This window comes from Ailuropoda melanoleuca, chromosome 12 (genome assembly GCF_002007445.2).
Source record: "Ailuropoda melanoleuca isolate Jingjing chromosome 12, ASM200744v2, whole genome shotgun sequence".
In the NCBI taxonomy this organism is placed as follows: domain Eukaryota; kingdom Metazoa; phylum Chordata; class Mammalia; order Carnivora; family Ursidae; genus Ailuropoda; species Ailuropoda melanoleuca.
In genome coordinates this window covers 37,290,717-37,308,386 of record NC_048229.1, presented here as the reverse complement: position 1 = coordinate 37,308,386, position 17,670 = coordinate 37,290,717, and the positions used below count along the sequence as shown (strand labels likewise).

General features: G+C 61.1%; 2 protein-coding genes across 4 annotated transcripts in view; one reads left to right on the top strand and one right to left on the bottom strand.

The window, feature by feature from the left end:
- ACTN4 (actinin alpha 4) overlaps nt 1–7,558 on the top strand; it is a 71,024-nt gene extending 63,466 nt beyond the window's left edge. For 2 of the 3 annotated variants that reach the window (XM_002925838.4, XM_034639204.1), the window contains 9 exons: nt 1,202–1,310; nt 1,477–1,617; nt 1,691–1,873; nt 1,962–2,096; nt 3,009–3,188; nt 3,991–4,137; nt 4,959–5,039; nt 5,972–6,130; nt 6,249–7,558. In XM_002925838.4, coding sequence (XP_002925884.2) covers nt 1,202–1,310; nt 1,477–1,617; nt 1,691–1,873; nt 1,962–2,096; nt 3,009–3,188; nt 3,991–4,137; nt 4,959–5,039; nt 5,972–6,130; nt 6,249–6,407 — 1,294 coding nt within the window. In that variant the 3' untranslated portion in view covers nt 6,408–7,558. Of the gene's footprint in view, nt 1–1,201; nt 1,311–1,476; nt 1,618–1,690; nt 1,874–1,961; nt 2,097–3,008; nt 3,189–3,990; nt 4,138–4,958; nt 5,040–5,343; nt 5,410–5,971; nt 6,131–6,248 lie in introns of all 3 variants that reach the window. The other variant, XM_019806549.2, reaches the window with a different exon arrangement.
- A 271-nt stretch (nt 7,559–7,829) lies between these two features.
- CAPN12 (calpain 12) overlaps nt 7,830–17,670 on the bottom strand; it is a 10,208-nt gene continuing 367 nt past the window's right edge. Inside the window, exons 2-22 of the mRNA XM_034639205.1 lie at nt 17,379–17,448; nt 17,135–17,253; nt 16,811–16,944; nt 15,715–15,883; nt 14,894–14,968; nt 14,737–14,822; nt 14,589–14,663; nt 13,819–13,982; nt 13,663–13,721; nt 13,431–13,622; nt 13,357–13,370; nt 12,967–13,161; nt 12,763–12,805; nt 12,628–12,687; nt 12,080–12,137; nt 11,630–11,700; nt 11,468–11,530; nt 10,728–10,806; nt 8,295–8,411; nt 8,150–8,208; nt 7,830–8,063 (exon numbers count right to left, since the gene is read on the bottom strand). Coding sequence (XP_034495096.1) covers nt 8,037–8,063; nt 8,150–8,208; nt 8,295–8,411; nt 10,728–10,806; nt 11,468–11,530; nt 11,630–11,700; nt 12,080–12,137; nt 12,628–12,687; nt 12,763–12,805; nt 12,967–13,161; nt 13,357–13,370; nt 13,431–13,622; nt 13,663–13,721; nt 13,819–13,982; nt 14,589–14,663; nt 14,737–14,822; nt 14,894–14,968; nt 15,715–15,883; nt 16,811–16,944; nt 17,135–17,253; nt 17,379–17,448 — 1,929 coding nt within the window. The 3' untranslated portion in view covers nt 7,830–8,036. The remainder of the gene's footprint in view (nt 8,064–8,149; nt 8,209–8,294; nt 8,412–10,727; nt 10,807–11,467; nt 11,531–11,629; nt 11,701–12,079; nt 12,138–12,627; nt 12,688–12,762; nt 12,806–12,966; nt 13,162–13,356; nt 13,371–13,430; nt 13,623–13,662; nt 13,722–13,818; nt 13,983–14,588; nt 14,664–14,736; nt 14,823–14,893; nt 14,969–15,714; nt 15,884–16,810; nt 16,945–17,134; nt 17,254–17,378; nt 17,449–17,670) is intronic.

Here is a 17,670-nt window from a genome sequence, read left to right as displayed (position 1 = left end):
CTGATGGGAAACAGGCTTGGAGTGAGTCCTGGGCCGTCCTGCCTCCCAGGCACCAGGAACAGATGTGTGGCACCCGCTCTCCAGAGTGAAGGAGCAGGTGGCCGCTGAGGCAGCTTTTCTGGACAGTGGCCCTGCAGGAGGAAGGAAGGGTGGTTTGGTGGTGCTGCCTGTTCCCCCAAAGATGAGTCAGAGGGCCAAGTGCTGACCAGGATGAGCCTGAGTAGACGGTCCAGCTGAGTGTTGGTGAAAAGCAGCAGCACAAACTCAGCGCATTCCGTGCTCCACATGTACCAGCCCCTTTAATCGCCCAGCAGCCCCGTGTTATGGAAGGGGAACTGAGGCACAGAGAGGCCGAGAGCCTTGCCCACGGTCCCACTGCTGGGGGTAGTGGAGACAGGAATAGCGCTCAGGCTGCCTGGCCCCTCTGTGGAGCCCAGCCGTGGCCCCCGGCCCCATCCCCCATGTCCTGTTCCTCCCAGAGTTGTTCCCTGCTCCCCATCCCTGTCTGGAGCCCAGGAGGAAGGAATCCTGGGACAGGTGGAAAGTAGGGGCAGGAGGTGTGAGGGGCCAGGAACTGTTGCGTCAGCCCACTTCTCTCTTACCGTGTATTATTAATTGCTTAGAATGACATTCACAGGTTCGCTACACATTTTTTCTTTGTGTTCATTAAAATGAACCCCTTTAATCACTGTCGGTAGCTTTACCCACTGGGGACCAAGGACTGCTCATAGCACTTCACATGCATTCAGTAACTGGATCTCCACAATAACCATGCCCATTTCACAGATGGGGAAACTGAGGTCTCCAGAATAGGGAATTCACGTGCCTGGGGTCACACGAGTACAGAATCAAAGACCCAGGATTCAGACCGAGGAAACTTGGCCCGGGAGCCCATTCTTTAAGCAGTGTGCTCTGCTGGACTTTCGGGTGACAGCAGTTCAGACACAGGCATTTTTGGCGGCCGCACTGCAGGGGCCCCCGCGTTCATGTGTCATGACATAAGTCTCATAGCCAGTCAGCTATGGGGACCCCTGTCCCCACCCCTCTGTGACCTCTCCCGTCTGCATTCCTCCTGCCTTGGGGAGGGTGTGGGCTTGGGGAGTGATCGAGGGCTGGTGACCTGGCACCAGGGGGCTGGGGGGACCCAGTGCGGCCTTGCCTGCCCGCTGCCGGGTCTCATGGCCACGTGCCCCACCCACAGCGAGCTGGACTACTACGACTCCCACAACGTCAACACCCGCTGCCAGAAGATCTGCGACCAGTGGGATGCCCTTGGCTCTCTGACCCAGAGTCGCAGGGAAGCTCTGGAGGTGAGGGCAGGTGACGTCACCCGCGGAGCCCTGTGCCCCTGGGGGCCGGTGGGGGGGCGGGTGACACCCGGAGGGGACGTTCTGACCCCCTGGTGCCCTGGACCGCCAACCACCTGCTTGCCGACTGACCTCCCCCCTCTGTCCCGTCCCTGCCCACCCGCCCCAGAAAACGGAGAAGCAGCTGGAGACCATTGACCAGCTGCACCTGGAGTATGCCAAGCGGGCGGCGCCCTTCAACAACTGGATGGAGAGCGCCATGGAGGACCTGCAGGACATGTTCATCGTCCACACCATCGAGGAGATCGAGGTGCGCTCCCACCCGCGCCGCCCGCGGGACGTCTGTGGGCCGGGCTGCCCTTCACGCTGTCTCCTCCTTCCAGGGCCTGATTTCAGCTCACGACCAGTTCAAGTCGACGCTGCCGGACGCCGACAGGGAGCGGGAGGCTATCCTGGCCATCCACAAGGAGGCGCACAGGATCGCCGAGAGCAACCACATCAAGCTGTCAGGCAGCAACCCCTACACCACCGTCACCCCACAGATCATCAACTCCAAGTGGGAGAAGGTGGGTGGGCCTGGCACTGGGGCCTGGGGCAGGGCTGGCGGGGTGAGGGGCCGCCACCCTGACTGCCCTTGTTCACCCCCCACCCCAGGTGCAGCAGCTGGTGCCCAAGCGGGACCACGCCCTCCTGGAGGAGCAGAGCAAGCAGCAGTCCAATGAGCACCTCCGCCGCCAGTTCGCCAGCCAGGCCAACATCGTGGGGCCCTGGATCCAGACGAAGATGGAGGTGAGGGCCCGTCGCCCCAGCCTGGCTGAGCCCAGCAGAGCCTCTCCGGGCAGAGTGGAGAGGGAACCGCAGTGCACGGGAGGCCGCCTGGCCCTTGCGACAGGTCCCCGGTCCTCCCTGGTGGATCTGCCTGGGGCCCTGCTCCAGGAGCAATGACAGCCTCCTGGGGTTGGGAGGGTCTGTAATTTTGTTGGTGGAAGTGGCAGCACCTTCCGGGAGGAGTCAGGTAGGGGAGGGTTCGAGTCTCGGCTCTGCTCTGCCCGCTGACCAGGAGGTCAGGTACAATTTAACTTCTGCTCCTGGGTTTTCTCATCTCTGAAAGGGGATGGAAACTGTCCTTTCATGGCCTCGGCAAATGCTTTGGGCACTGCTCTATGGCAGCCCCGTGGCAAGTGCCGGTGTCACTGAGACCAGGCTAGTCCAGGTGCAGACCCTTCCAGCGGGCTCACCAGTGACCCTTGGGACCCAGCCCCGGAAGGTTTGCAAGGATGCTGATCACAGCCTGGGCGCACCTTACAGTGCTTGCTACGTGCTAGGCACCGAGCCAGGGCAGGGGGTGGGGCTCCAGGCGGAGCTGCATGGCCACTGTGGGAAGCCACGCTTCAGGTACCTGTGCTCAGGAGCACGGATTCTGAAGCTGGCCGGGCCTGGGTCCAAATCCTGACCCTACGTCTCCCTGTGAGGAGTTGCTGTGTTTGGGCCTCAGTTTCCAGGCCTGTCGCTGTCCTGGGCCTCACAGGGAGTCCGGGATGTGCACTGAGGTTAGGCCTGGCCAGCCTCAGCCCAGACACTCCCCCCTGGTGGCTTGTACAGCGGAGGGGGGCCTGGAGGGGCCAGTGAGCAGCAGGCTTCCAGGAAGGGGGACGCCAGCAAGAGGCCTCCCCCAGCCAGTTGCTCGCGCCTTCTGTGCAGGAGATCGGGCGCATCTCCATCGAGATGAACGGGACCCTGGAGGACCAGCTGAACCACTTGAAGCGGTACGAGCGCAGCATCGTGGACTACAAGCCGAACCTCGACCTGCTCGAGCAGCAGCACCAGCTCATCCAGGAGGCCCTCATCTTCGACAACAAGCACACCAACTACACCATGGAGGTGAGGCCCACCCAGCACCCCCACCCTCCCCTCCCACCCGCACCAGGGGTCCTTGTGGCAGCACAGGCCCGGCCTCTCCAGGCCAGACGGGTTTTGACCAATAGGAAAGGCGTCTGCCGCTTTCTGTCTCCTCTTGGTCCCTCTGACCGAAAAGACTAGATCAAGTGTTTACACGTCTTCCTACCATTTCTTCCATCACCATAACAGAGCAGCGTCGGGACACACTCCTGGGAGAGCTGGGAGGGAGGGTGGCCCCTGCCCACCGTGGCCTCAGTGGCGTCGTCCTTGCTGGAGGGCACAGATCAGCGCAGGCACCCACGTGCCGTGGCCAGGTTGACGTGTCAGGGCTGGTTGTCACCCTTTGGGCAGCCTGACCTCGTCCATGGTGACACTGCATGCCGTGCAAGTGCACTGATACCACAGAGAAACCCAGGTTCCCCCACCCCCCGAGAGCCAGTTAAACATTGCCCGCCATATTTCTGCAGTTCCCACGTGGGTGTGGCTCACATATGGGCCCGGCCGTCAGCTGCTTCCGGTGGCAGATGTATGTGACATCACCCTGCTGCTGGGCAGAGGCAGTGGGGAGGGGCCGTTCTGCTCTCCCTGCGTGCAGATGAGGCATGAGGCGCGTGGGAGAGCGTGGGGCTGGGTTGGTGTTCGGGAGACAGTCAGGGCAGCCGAGCTCCAGGCCAGATGAGCACCCCGTGTGAGGAGAGCTCGAGGAGAGCTGAGCTCCAGGCCCCTGGCAGCAGCGGTTCCCGCGCCCACCCAGCACACATTCATGCCCTTGCTCGGCCCCCAGCACATCCGCGTGGGCTGGGAGCAGCTGCTCACCACCATCGCCCGCACCATCAACGAGGTCGAGAACCAGATCCTCACCCGCGATGCCAAGGGCATCAGCCAGGAGCAGATGCAGGAGTTCCGGGCGTCCTTCAATCACTTCGACAAGGTGAATGGCTCCCTCTGTCCCCGGCATCTCCCCTCCCCACTGTCCTCGTCCCATGCTGCCCTCTGTCCCATCCTACCCCCTGTCCCATCCTGCCCCCTCCGTCTTTGCATCTGTCCGTTCGCCTCACAGTGCCCCCCGGGTCAGCAGGGTGCAGTCCCGGAAGCAGGTGCAGGGGTGCACCACCTTGACCTGGGCACTTCTCAGGAGGAGAAAGTGGGGGTGGGGGGCGGGGTCCAAGTCCTGCCTCTGGGGCCACACGTCCTTACCCACCTGCCAAGGAGACCCTGGGACAGCCTAAGCCCCAGCACCCCCGAGATTTGTGACCTGACCATGCATCTGGTCTGCATGTACACTGAGCATTGGAAAGATTCAGAAGGCTGGATCTGGTCTGGCAGGCCCATTAGGAAGGCCTGAGCGCCTGAGTTTGCTGCAGTCCCCACCCAGCACGCCATCTGCCTGCCCTTGGTGGGCGGGAGTGTGCACGCTCAGCTCTGCACTGTCAGGCTGGGACCCTGCTGTCCCAGATAGGGCGGAGTGTAATCTCCTCCCACCCCAAATCCTGGAGGCGAGGAGAGCTCCCACCCCTGCTCTGGCCGAGGCATTGGGCAAGCCTCTGACCACCCTCCAGGCCACCATGCCCCTCGCCCTGCTCCGCTGTCCCTAGCCATCACCTTGTCCACGTCACCTCTAACTCTGTGTTTCCCCCTGATGTGTTCACCTCCCCCTGCCCTCTGCATGTGACCCTGGCCCCTCTCCCCTCTCTGCGCTGGCCTGGTCTCCACACCGCCCCTCGCGCACACCTGCCTTCGGATGCCCGGCAGGACCACGGCGGGGCGCTGGGGCCGGAGGAGTTCAAGGCCTGTCTCATCAGCCTGGGCTACGACGTGGAGAATGACCGGCAGGTACGCGCCCCCCTGGGCCCCAGAGGACTGTGGCATTAACTGCTCTTCTTTCTCTCTCTCCTTCTCTCTGTCTCCCCTCCCTCTCGCATTCCACCCCTTGCCATGTGTGTGCCATTTCACTGGCTCTCTTGCCTCCTCCCTGCCCTGTGTCTCTCTGGACACCTTCCCCCTTACCTGGTCTCTCGGGGCCGCCTCTGTCTCCCCGGCTCCCGCCACTGTCCTGTTTCCCTGCTGTGCACATGGGGCGGCCCCTCTTGCCTACTCTGGGCCTGGCCTCCTCTGCTGTCCCTGCGTCCTCGAGCAGAAGCAGACAGGCAGCATGGACTCCGATGACTTCAGGGCTCTGCTTATCTCCACAGGATACAGCCTGGTATGCAGCCTCTGCCTCCCCCTCGCTGCTGTGCCTCTCCTCCTCCTCCCCCCCCTTGCGCAGCCTCCCCCTCCTCCTCACCGCCTCCTCGGGGACACTCCCCCAGCAGAGCCACCTCCTCCTCCACCTGTGCTGCTTCTGCTGGGCGGGGGTCTCTCCGATGACCCCGAGCCACCCACCTCCTTTCCTGGAAGTCTCCCGAGAGAGGAGGCCAGGCCTCTGGCTCCCTCCCCTTTTTCTTTCTCTTTCTCTCTTTCTTTCTTCCCCACCCTCCAGAGCTAAGTCATGAGCCTAGGGCTGAGGAGCAGTAGACCTGTTTGATCCATTCCCCAACTCCCCACTTCCCAAAAACGTGGGCAGGGAGGAGCAAAGGAGGCACATCCCCAGTCTGGGCAAGTGGGGCGCTCGGCCTGGGGAAGCCAAAGCCCCTGGAGGCGTGAGCCCCAGGGCCCGGCCCTGCTCTTCTGGCTCCGTTCCATAGGGAGAGCACCCACCGCGCCAGGCCCGGCCATCCTGCCCCAGCTCAAATGCTGCCTGTCCCCCACCCCACTCCCCCTTGCAGGGTGATGCCGAGTTCAACCGCATCATGAGCGTGGTTGACCCCAACCACAGTGGCCTTGTGACCTTCCAAGCCTTCATTGACTTCATGTCAAGGGAGACCACCGACACAGACACGGCCGACCAGGTCATCGCCTCCTTCAAGGTCCTGGCAGGGGACAAGGTAAGCAGGATACCTCAGAGGCACGGGGCGGGGGGGGGGCGGTGGCAGCACGGAGGAGCCCTTGCATCAGGGCTGGGCAGGTGGGGGTGGCCCACAGTCGCACCCCTGCTGCCCCCAGAACTTCATCACGGCCGAGGAGCTGCGGAGAGAGCTGCCCCCGGACCAGGCTGAGTACTGCATCGCACGCATGGCGCCCTACCAGGGCCCCGACGCTGTGCCCGGCGCCCTCGACTACAAGTCCTTCTCGACAGCCCTGTACGGCGAGAGTGACCTGTGAGGCCCCCCGCTGGAGAAACCCTGACCGAACGCCCCCTCCTCACAGCCTCCAGGAGGGGCTGGGGGAGCCCTCTGCCCTTCTCCCTGCTGTGGGGGCCTCCCAGGTCCTATTCCTCTGACTCTGTATCTATGCAAAGCACTCTGTCAGTCTTTTGGGGGGGGTGGGCAGGGAGGGGCTGGGGCAGGCTCTCTCCTCTCTCTTCGTCAGTCGGCCCCCTCTCCCTGGATAGGGGTGAGGGAGACGTTCGGGGTCAGCGCTTCTGGTCTGGTAAATATATATGATGTGTTGTTTTGTTTTTTAACTATGTGGAGGGGAAAGTGGATTCCCACAGCAAAACAGGTCACCTCCAGGCCCTAGGAATGCCCCCCACACCTCATCCCTCCTTTGCCCGCCCCCCCTACGAGGTTCCTTCAAGGCCTCCCACATCCAGGCCAAAGCCCTATGTGCCTTGTCCAGGAACTGCCCAGGCCTGCGATGGGCCCAGCAGAGGGCGACACAGCTGCCCGCCAGGAAAGAGGACCCCGCCCCCCCTTCTTCCCTCTACCCCCCACCACTTCCAATTGCCAGGAGATGAAGGGGTGCAGCTCAGCACCCCCCTTTTCTGCAACAGGAATAGGGTTGGGCAGACCAGCCTCTCACCCCCAGCCGGCCCCACATCTTGCTTTGTCCGGACACGTGTATCTCTCAGATTTTCTAAGGACCAAAAAACAAAACAAAAAAAAAAAACACAAAACAAAAACAAAAAATCCACAAAAAAAAAAAAATCCTATAAAAAAAGGAATTAAAAACTTTCAGAGAATTACTATTTACTTTATTAACTTACGGATTTATTATATAAATATATATTCACCTAGCAACATATCCTCGCCGCCTCTTGCTCTCATAATGAAGACATAGCTAATTTGCTGCCCTCCCCACTCCCAGCCCCTTACTGATTTTTCTCTCTGTTGTCTGTCGTTGGGCATGGGTCTCTGGGGACCCTCCTGAGGTGGAGGGTGGGCTGCTGGCCTGGCTGCCTGTTAGTTGATGGGTTTTGCTCCCTTCCCTCCCCCCCCTCTTGAGTTTATTCTGTTTTTTTTTTTTTCTCGGTTTCTGGATAAACCACCCTTCTGGGGACAGGATAATAAAACATGTAATATTTTTAAGAAGGATTCCTTCAGTGTTCTCTCTTATTCTCTCCCCGTCTCTGTTCTCCACCTCCTAAGGAGAGCCACGGGAGAACCTCTTCCCAGAGCAAGGCTGGGCCTGGGAGACCCCTATCCCCCTGAGTGTTTAAACATGACGGACCCACTCTAGGCCAGGCACTGTTCCCAGTGCTAACTCGTGTGGCCTGCACAAGAAGTGCTGTGACCGTCCCTGTTCAATAGGTGAGGAGGGGTGCAGGGACCTGCCTGGCCTCACCCCACTGCGGAGTGGTGGGGCCAGACATCACCCTGCGCCGGCTGGCTCCCAGGGATGCTCCGAACCGCTACTTAGCATCAGCCCCACGTGCCAGGCAGAGAGGCAGAGAGGTCGGTGTGGTGCAGACGCCCTCCCTGTGGAAGAGACCCCGGGCCGGGCTGGGCGAGGAGGAAAGCGGGCTCCTGGCAGTGCCGCCGCCTCCAGCCGCAGGTGCTCCGTGCAGAGGTCCTAGGAGAAGGTGGCCACCTCCATCCACTGGGGGAGAGAAGACCGCCGGCTTGATGCAGGGGCCTCCCAGGACTCCTGCCTGGTCACCTGAGCCACCCCCTAGCCCAACTCACCTGTCCGCGGGTTAGGCAGATGACGCCCTCGCCTCCATCCAGGTGCCGGCTGCAGTGGCCTGTGCAGAGTGGGCGGGTTGAGCGCCCCCCCACCAGGGGTGTGGGAGACTCCCTCCCCCCTCCCCCACGCCACGGCAGCGCTCACGGAAGATGCAGGTGAGCTGGGCCACACAGGACACGAAGCGCTCGAAGTCCACCCGCAGACGGCTGTCCCGGTAGCGGCTCGTGAGGGCCTGGGTCAGCTGGTTGTTCAGGTGGAAGCCTAGGGCGAGCCACGTGTGAGCCCCAGCCCAGCTCCCTGGGGGAGACACGCGCTACCCCGGGGGGTGGGGGGCTGTTCCCACCCCTCAGATCCCAGCTGTGCACCACGGGGCAGCTCCCTTCACTCGTCTGTGCTCGTCTTCACACGTGACAGCCCTGACCCCAGAAGGTTGTGGGAAGCCGGTAGTTGGGGAGCTTAGAATGGCGTCTGGCACAGAACGACTACAGGCCCGCTTTAGTATTCCTTTAAATTATGGCCAATTTCTGCGAACAGACCCTGGAGGAATTTCCTTGCAGCCAAACGTTTTTGTCAGTGCCACATGGAGTCCGTTTTTTCACATCAGAGATGATTTCTAAACCTTAGAAATCACCTCTGATGGGAAATCTCAATAGGCTTCAAAAGCCAAACACAATGGCTCCTCCTTCCCCCGCGTGTCCAGATAAACAGTTCCGAGGACAATGTCACAGGCTTCCACCACACCCTAAAACCCAACTATGCCCCTGTTGTGTGGCCTCATTGAACGGATCTTTGTCTAGTCTGTGGCTCGTCAAAGGTGCTGGGGGCCAGCTCAGGGCCCAAAGCCCCTCCTTGGCAGGGTGACCTCCCACGGTCCCTCTGGCCTTCATCTGCCTGGAGTCTGGGATGGGCAGGAAGCCCTCAGCTGCCCCCTCAGATTCAGCTTCCTCTGACCACTCTGCACTGCCTGCTGCGGGGTCCTGCCCGGGATCCTCCGGTATTCAGGAAATCCCTCACTTGATTGAGTAGGTCCTGGTGACCGTGACCTCCTGGCTACCCCTCCCCAGGGCCTGGTGGCCTGGGCAGACCACACCTCATTCTGCCCCTCCTCCCCTCCTACACCTGGACCTCGTGCTCCGTCTTGCCTCCCTTGCACCTGCTGTTCCTCTGCCCCGAACACTCCTGCTCCTCCCACCCTGCCCCCTTCAGGGAGCCCTCTCCCAGCCCCCTGCTCTTCTCACCACCCTCCTGTGGCTCCCTGTGCCTACCCGGTCCCCACCATGACCCCTCTGAGTTGTGCTTGTCTTTGGTGGCTCTGGCTGCTCCTGGCCCAGAAGCCGTGGGAGGGAAGGAAAGAGTCTCAGGCCACCGCAGAATCCCCAGCACCAGCCGGCCGGGCCAGGAGCAGAGCTGGTGTTTGGGGAACGCAGGCGCTACAGAGCATGGCTGAGTGGGAGCAGGTCATTTTTCTCGCCAATTCCCCACCCTGATCCTGCCCACCAGTTCCAGGGGTCTCTGGAGCCTGCTTCCTACTGGTCCAGTCTCTGGTGCTTGCTCGGTACCCAGCGTGACCTTTCCTTTGCTGTTGGCTCCTGATGCTGCACCTGTCTCACCCTCCTCCCTCTCATACATATTTTAAAAAAAAATCTTTTTTTTTTTTAAAGAGCCTAGGTACTCATGAGACCTCATGGGGCTTTATACTGCCTCCCCCCACTGATCTTTCATTTCTGACCACCTCCTCCTGCAGCCACACTGGCCCCTTGAAGCTGTTCCAGCAGGGCCCATGCTCTCACCTCAGGGCCTTTGCACTGGCTGTTCCTTCTGTCTAGACTGCACCTGACCTCTGTGTCTCCAGCCACACACACCGTCCCCCACGTACACACCTGCCTTCTCTTCCCGCCATAGTGTGTATCACCATCTGACCCAGATGTTCTACTTGTCTGTCATCTGTCTGCACCACCAGTACGCCAGCCCCCGCCCCCAGGGCACTTTCTCAGTCTTGTGCCTAGACTAATGCCAGGAACGTGCACCAGGCGCCCAGTAATTCCGATGAGCGGTGCCAACCTTCCATCCATCCTCGCTGTCTCGCCTCTGCTTCTGTCCACCTGGGACTCCATTTCTGTCTGTGTGACACACCTCCCAACATTCTGACTCCATTTCTCCCTAGGCTTCCCGAAACCTTTGCCCGGGCCCCGTGGGCTCCATTCCACGGGCTCCTCCCAGGCACCCTGTGTAGTAGCCATTTTATACGGAGGCTCAAGGAGGTGGCCTGCCCAGGATCCCCCAGGGAGGAAGTCAGTAGAGGCAGGATTCCAACCCAAGCTCATGGGAATCCAGTCCCTTTTACCACAGTGCCCTGGGGACTGGGGCCTCTCAGACACCAGCTCCCAGGCTCTGCCCATCTTCCCCTTCCAGGAGGCCCCACTCCCTCTCCCAAGGGTATCCAGTCCTGGCCAATAGCTGGTAACAAACTACAGTCTGGGCTTTGTGGATGACCACCGGTGAGCAGCCAGCCAGGCCTGCAAGAGTACAGAGGGTGGGAGGGGAGCAGATCCCGCCGCATGACAGCTCCCAGCATACCTGCCGCATTCAGCGCCAGCCTCAGCTCATAGGAGTTCATGGTTCCAGAGGCGTCCTCATCGAACTTGTCAAATGTGGCCTGGGCCAGGAGGTATAGGTCAGTCCCAGCCCCGGGGCCCCCATGCACCCTGAAAAGGGCTGAAAGGGGGCCTCAGAGGCCAGTCAGTCTGGGTTCCTATCCCAGCTCCCTTTCTTCCTGGCTTGGTGCCCTGGGCAAGCAGCTTTACCTCTCTGAAGCTGTTTCAGTCTGTAAAATGGGAGTAATAGTAACAGCTATTATATATATATTATATATAATAGGGTTATGAGGACAAGTCGACATTCTACCCACAGGGGGCTTCCTGAGGGCTCAGCAAACAGCAAGTATAGGGAGGCCTTGGACCATTTCCTCCTCCCAGGGATCCAGAACAGTGGAAATTAATGCCTTCCACTAGCAAAGGCCTCTCAGAGGGGAGGTGACTTGCCTGAGGTCAGCCAGCCAGAAAGGGGCTGAACCAGAAGCTAGGATTTCAACCCAGGACCAGAACCTGCACTTCCCATCCCTGAGTTATTCGTGCCCCTAGAGGGGCCACAGAAGGACAGAAGGGGCAAGGACATCCCAGCCAGATCCTCCAAGGTATGATGGGACCGCGTTCTCCTTCTCCCGAGGCCGTGCCAGCCCACAGAGCACCCATGTCCTTATTAGTAAAAGTGCCTCGCCGTCCAGGAGGAGGTCGCCCCAGCAACTCCCCTGACCTTACCTGCCACTCCAGGAGATGGCCCCAGAGCTGCTGGAGGTGTTGCAGGGTGAGGCTCTGTCCGTTCTGGGGATGGAGCATCTGTTAAAATCAATATCCCTAGAAGGGGGACAGAGGCCCCAACATCCCCACCCTCCCTACCCAGGCACTGCCCCCTTCATATACCCCAAAACAGTGCAGCAGCTGCTCACAGGTCCTGAGCCCGATCTCTCCAGGGGTCCGGGCACGGGCCCTGGCTACAGGAAACAAAAAACCCCTGGTACTTCCTGCGTGCTGGCCGTCACTGTAAGTGCTAGGGACTACACTATCCCCACTGCAGGAACTGAGGCACAGGGAGCCAAGGGACCGCTGGTAACTAGCAGAGGAGGGATCTGAACCCAGCCAAGGGGGTTCCAAGTCCCCTCATGGCAACTACACTCCCTGTCTGCCTTGGGGGCAGGGGGGGAGCTTATGAGTGGCCGTGGCTGTGGCCTTGGCCACTAGTCCTGACACAGGACCCACACGTGGGAAGACACTGTCAGGCTGAGTCCAGGGCTCCTGTGTCCTGACTCCCAGCAGCATCATGGATTAACACACCTAGGGGGCGCCATGGGGTCCACCCCGGCCCCAACTCACCAGGCTCCAAGGCAATGCTTAAAAAGGTCTGGAGCTGAGAGGCACTGAGTGCTTCCTCCTGGTCAGGGAGAGAGCTAGTGGTGAGGCCATTCACTCAGGCAGCCATTGAACACAGCTCGGGGCTGGCCCCAAGAGCATGCTGGGCGGTGCTGGGGACACAGCAGAGAGAGAGCTCACGGTCCAGGAGGAGAGAGAGACCTGTCCCAGAGCGGTCAGGTTGGCAGGGGGAAGCACTGGGCTGTGGGAGTCCACAGCCGGCATGCAGCTGACCAGCCTGGGGAAGAAACCGGAAAGCTGCCAGTGAAGGGCACAGGAGAAAGACTCCTTAGCCAGGGCAGGGGACCTGAAGGCTGTCCTTTCAGGTCCACGCAGAAGTACAGACAGGGCAAAGGCCCTGAGGCAGGGACCAGCTAGCTGTGAGCATTTTGAGAGTAGAGAGTCAGGAGATTTAAGCACAGGGAGAAACTAAAGCAAAACGAGACCCCCAGGATGAGGAAGGGGTCCCAGGGGAGGGGTGGGCCCCCTTAGCCCTGGTCCCGTCCCCTCACCTCTCCTGCCAGCTCCTGAAAGAGCTGCTCCAGCCCCAGCTCCAGGGGAACGTAGGGCACCTGTGAGGCGGGAGGAGTTCAGCGCTGGCCGAGAGGACCCCCGCCCCGCCGCGCCCCCCTCCGGTGGCCCCGCACCATGAGGGCGTGCAGGTCGGCGCTGATGACGTCATCTATCTCCCTGCCAAGGATACAACGGAAGCGGGGGAGTCGAGGTGGTGGGGGCGGGGCCCTGGGCCCCTCCCCGCGGGGGTCCCGGGGAGCGTGGCGGGGGGAGGGGGTCCCGGGGCTCTGGCCGGCCCGGGGAGCCCCGAGGGGCGGGTCTGGGTGCCCCCGGCTCACACGGCGGTGTGGCGGCGCTCGGAGAAGACGCGCAGCGTGAAGTCGGCCTCGTCGCCGGCGCGGGCGGCGCTGGGCACCACTAGGTAGTGGCCGGGGCGCAGGCGGCAGCGGCGGCTCACGTCGCGGCGGGCGCAGAAGGGCGAGCGGTCGGCGCACCGCAGGGCCCGGCACGAGCTCGCGNTCCACCCTGCACCCCTCGTCAAGCCCCTGCCCCTCCGGGTCCTGCCGGACGCGCTCCCGTGTGCCCTCAAGGACCTTCCTCGTGCGGGCTCCTCGTGCCCCCTCCCCGATCCTCAGAGCCTCTCCTCCTTTTCCCTCATTCCCCTCTGCCCTGCTGACTGACCCCCGGCCCTCTGGGCACCTTCCCGACCTCAGTCTTCCCCTGACCGCCCCCATTCCCCCAGCTCTCTCCCCTGTCTCCGACCCCCGGCCCTCCGTGGCTCCCTGGTCCCTGCGGGTCCTGCTAGGCCGTGGGGTCCCACCTGGAACACGTGGAAGCCCACGGTGAGGTACGTGAGGCCCTGGGCCCTCAGGCACCGCCGGTTGCGCTGGATGAGTGACAGAAGGACAGTGCACTTGGGGATGCGCCCCCCCCTCGCAGGGCCCCACGCTCCTGCGGCCCCCCAGCCCCCCCAGGGCCCCTCCTCATCGTCATCCTCCTCGTCAGGCTCCAGCAGCGTCAGTCGGANCATCGTCATCCTCCTCGTCAGGCTCCAGCAGCGTCAGTCGGAACTGGGGGTTGGTCCAGAAGGTTTCTGGCAGAGAAGAAATGGGGTTACCCGGGCTGCCACAGCCCACCCTCCCTGGCTCCCCTCTGCGGGGCGGGGTGGGGGGGCGCCCTCCAGGCCTCACCCGTGCCAGGCTGGCTCCCGCCGGAGTTGAAGCCGCGTACCCAGCGGCCTTGGAAGGTGTGGATGTGCCAGCCGCCTCCAGCCGGGCTGGGGCCCAGCACCTCCGGGCTCAGCGAGCAGATCTGGACCGTGTTGAAGTGGCGGAGGAAGTCCCTCAGCTCCATCCTGCACAGGGGCCAGCGGTCAGACCCTCCCCGGGGCGCCAGGATGACCCCCAAATCACAAACACCTCCACATTCCTTAAACAGTGCCCAGTACCCCTCAGTCCACCAAATAGTACCGTGTCTCCAGAAGTGACCCCCAGATTGCAGAGCCCTCCAGCTCCCCCAGATTTCTCCAGATCCCTAGAAATGCCCCACAAGTTGCCAAGATCCACATACTCCCCCCACATATTGTCCAATTAATTGCCTTCAGCCCCCAAATATCAAGACCCTCACCCTCGGACTCTCAATTGCCAACAAACATCCTTCAGCCCCTCATTGTTACCAAATCTACAGAAATGCCCCAGATGGCACCAAGCCCCCCAGTTGTCCTAAATATTACCCATTACCCACCCCCTTCAACCCTCCGAAGCCTCCCAGTTCCCCTAATATTACTGCTAATTCTTCTTTGACTCCCCCAAATAGAACACAACCCCAAAGCTACCACCATAGGGACAGTTTCTCGCTATGAACTTGTCCCCTGTCCCTTCAAGCAGGCCTCGCCCCCCTCCCCGCTCCCCTTTGGCCTGGCGCCAGTCCAGAGGCAGGGCTGGGACCCTGGGCTACTCACCAGAACTCGCCATCCTCCTTTTTCACCAGAAGGGCATCTCTCCACTCTGTGGGCAGCGCGTCCCAGCACGGGCAGCTAGGGAGACAGGGGTGTGAGGGCCAGGCGGGTGGGTCCGAGCCCCCCACCCCCCTCCCCAGATCCATCCCACCTGTCGCTCCAGGCCCCGGTCCACTCCACACGGCCCCACGGGTTCCGAAGCCGCAGCAGCCGCACCTTGGTGAAGCCCAGGGTCACCTGAGGGCGGCATCGTCAGTGGGGGGTTGGCGCTGGGACAGCCCTGCAGCCCACTCACGGGGGGTCCTCACCTTGTACGTGCCTGTGACGGAGTACGCATGTCCCTTCACCAGCCCGTCTTCTGTGCGGTACTCGCCCCGATCACTCTGGGCAGGGGACAGGGGACAGGGAGGCCACGGTGGGGCTCAAGCAAGTGGCTGCTCCTCCCTGCCCCTCACCCCCCACCCCGGCCTCCTGCCACCAGTGCGCCTGACTGAATGACACAGGGCTCCAAGAGTGCATAGGATTGGTGAGTGAAGACGAGAGAGGAAGACGGAGACAAGACAAAAATACATGGAGAGGACAGAGAGAGGTACAGACCAGGCGGACCCACTGAAAGAGACAGAGAAACATGAAGGACGGGGAGTAACCGAGCACAGGATTAAGCAAAGAACGAGTGAGGGAATTAGACCAACTCAGTGAATGACCGAGTAGTGCTTAGGTCACTGATGAATGCGTGACTCAAGTTGAGCCCATGAGCATCAATCCTAGGCCTTTTGCTGAAATTCTAAGAGTCTTTGCCATTTTTTTTTAAGGCACTGGGGGTGACAGGAGGGACCTGCAGCTGTGGGGTCCCCTTTTGTGCCCATGAAGGGAACGCCTGCCTGAGAGCAAAGCTACCCCGGAACCAGGAATAGAAAAACACATTCTCCACATCCGCTAAGCACCTGGATTCAGCTGTGCCTGAAGCTTGTGTAGCAAGGAGAGCAAATACGTTGCCTTTTGAGTTTGATGGGTGAGGGAGACTAGCCAACAGTGAACACAGAGAGAAGAATGCAGGCCGCCTCCTCGCTCCAGCCCCGACTGCACTCTGGCCCTGGCGGGGGTCTCCACTCAAGGCTGACTCTCTCACCAGAGCGGTGGCGCCCACGAGGGACTCCTTGGCCAGGGCATGGCGCACAGCAGAGAAGAGGCCTGGGATGTCTTGCCTCAGGTAGAGCACCTCGCCCACGCCGCCTGTGAAGTCCACGAAAGCCTCATTCATGTGGCCGCCTCGCATCACCTCATAGGAGCCGTGGAGCCTGTGGCCGGTGTGGGGTGGGAATGGCTGAGGCACGTACAAATATCTCACACACACACTGGGACCTGGGGGCCTCTGTCCCGGGGTCGGGGGAGCCCAGGGACTATCCCTGACCTCTGCAGACTCCCGAGGTGGGCTGTGGTTCACGCTGGAAGCCCTCGGAAATCAGGCCTGTGGTCCCTGGGCCACTAGGACTGTGGCATTTGGGGGACCATAGGACAGCTCTGTCAGAATTCTGGGCATCTGGGGAGGCTATGTCTGAACCTCTGAGTCTCTGGGAGATGTCATGTCAGCTTTGGGGGTGATCCCTATGGGGCTTGTCAGGGATTTCAGAGCCACAGGATGGAGAAAAGCAAAGATTGAGGGTTCCAGGGATTACACTCAATATTTGGGAGGGGGGGGGCCTGGGTGGCTCAGTCAGTGAAGCATCTGCCTTCAGCTTGGGTCAGGATCTCAGGGTCCTGGGATCGAGCCCCGCACCAGCCTCCCTGCTCAGCTCAGGGAGGAATCTGCTTCTCCCTCTCCTCCCCCCCACAACTTGTGCTCTCTCTCTCCCTTGAATAAATAAAATCTTTAAAAATTTTGGGGAGGGGCTTTGGGTTTCTCAATGGATCAGGAGATATCTTCTGAGATTACAGGTCCCCCAAGGGGGTATATCTTAGATTCAGTGGCTCTGGGGCCTGAGAGATGAGATTTCAGGCTCCTTAGGGATTGTAAGTGTTGGTGGGTCTCTAGGAACGTTTCGTGTGAAATGTCGACAGAGGGAGGTATTTATAATTTGGAGGGAGGCCTTCAGCGGATGGTGTGACATTAGGGTCCTGGGTGCTGTGACTTGGTTTGGGACTCTTGGCAGGGTGTCTACAGGATCGCAGACGTTGGGGGTCTCTGGGATTCCCTTGTGACTGGGGAGGCGTGCCGGGGTCCTTACTTGGCATAGGCCTTCTCCAGGAGTGGGGCCCAGAACTCGTTCCGCTGATGCGAGCGCACGAACATCAGCTTCCCCTCACGCATGGGCAGCCTGTCGTCCACCACGACGTCCACCCAGCGGCCAAACTGCCAGAGCTGGTGGGAGGAGGGCAGGGACCAGGCTCGGCTTCCAACCCCCAACCGTGCCTGGACCCCATCCTCTGACCCCCACCCAGCCCTGCCGTACCAGTCCGAGAATTACAGCCCCAGGGGACGGTGTCAATTATGAGATCCGTGGCACCATGGGGGAAACTAGGCACGCACGACCCGAGGAACTGAGCTTTACCTGGAAGTGGAAGACACCCGCGTAGCCATCTTGGAAACCCTGTCCAGGCGGGACCACCCGGCACAGGAGTCGGGGATACAAAGTGAGGGAGGCAGCGGCCGCAAGAAACCAGCAGTTACCTGGGAGGAAAGGTGAGGACGGGGTGAGGATGGAAAGAGGGAGACTGAGCCGTAGGGAGCCTGAGGGGTGGATCCAGGGGCCGAGCTGCAGGGTCCCAGCCACAGCCTGCCAGATCTGGCCTTACCTAGGCGCCCCTGACACACGTCTGTTCGGCTCATGTCCTCACAGATGAACTGGGGCTCGGCGCAAAACTCCTGGGGGGCATGGGGGATTGCAGGCCTCAGCCAGGAAAGGGAGGGAAGGAGCGACTGAGAGGTCTGATACCTGGGTCCCGTCCTGCCCTCACTGCTCCAGAGTAATGAGCACCTCCAACCCCAGAAGAGGCTTGTAAAGCCTGTGGGCAGGCATCTGGGTCTCCCCAGACCCAGCAATAGGAATTCCCAGCCCTCCTCCTCATATCCAGCCCCCTCTCGGCC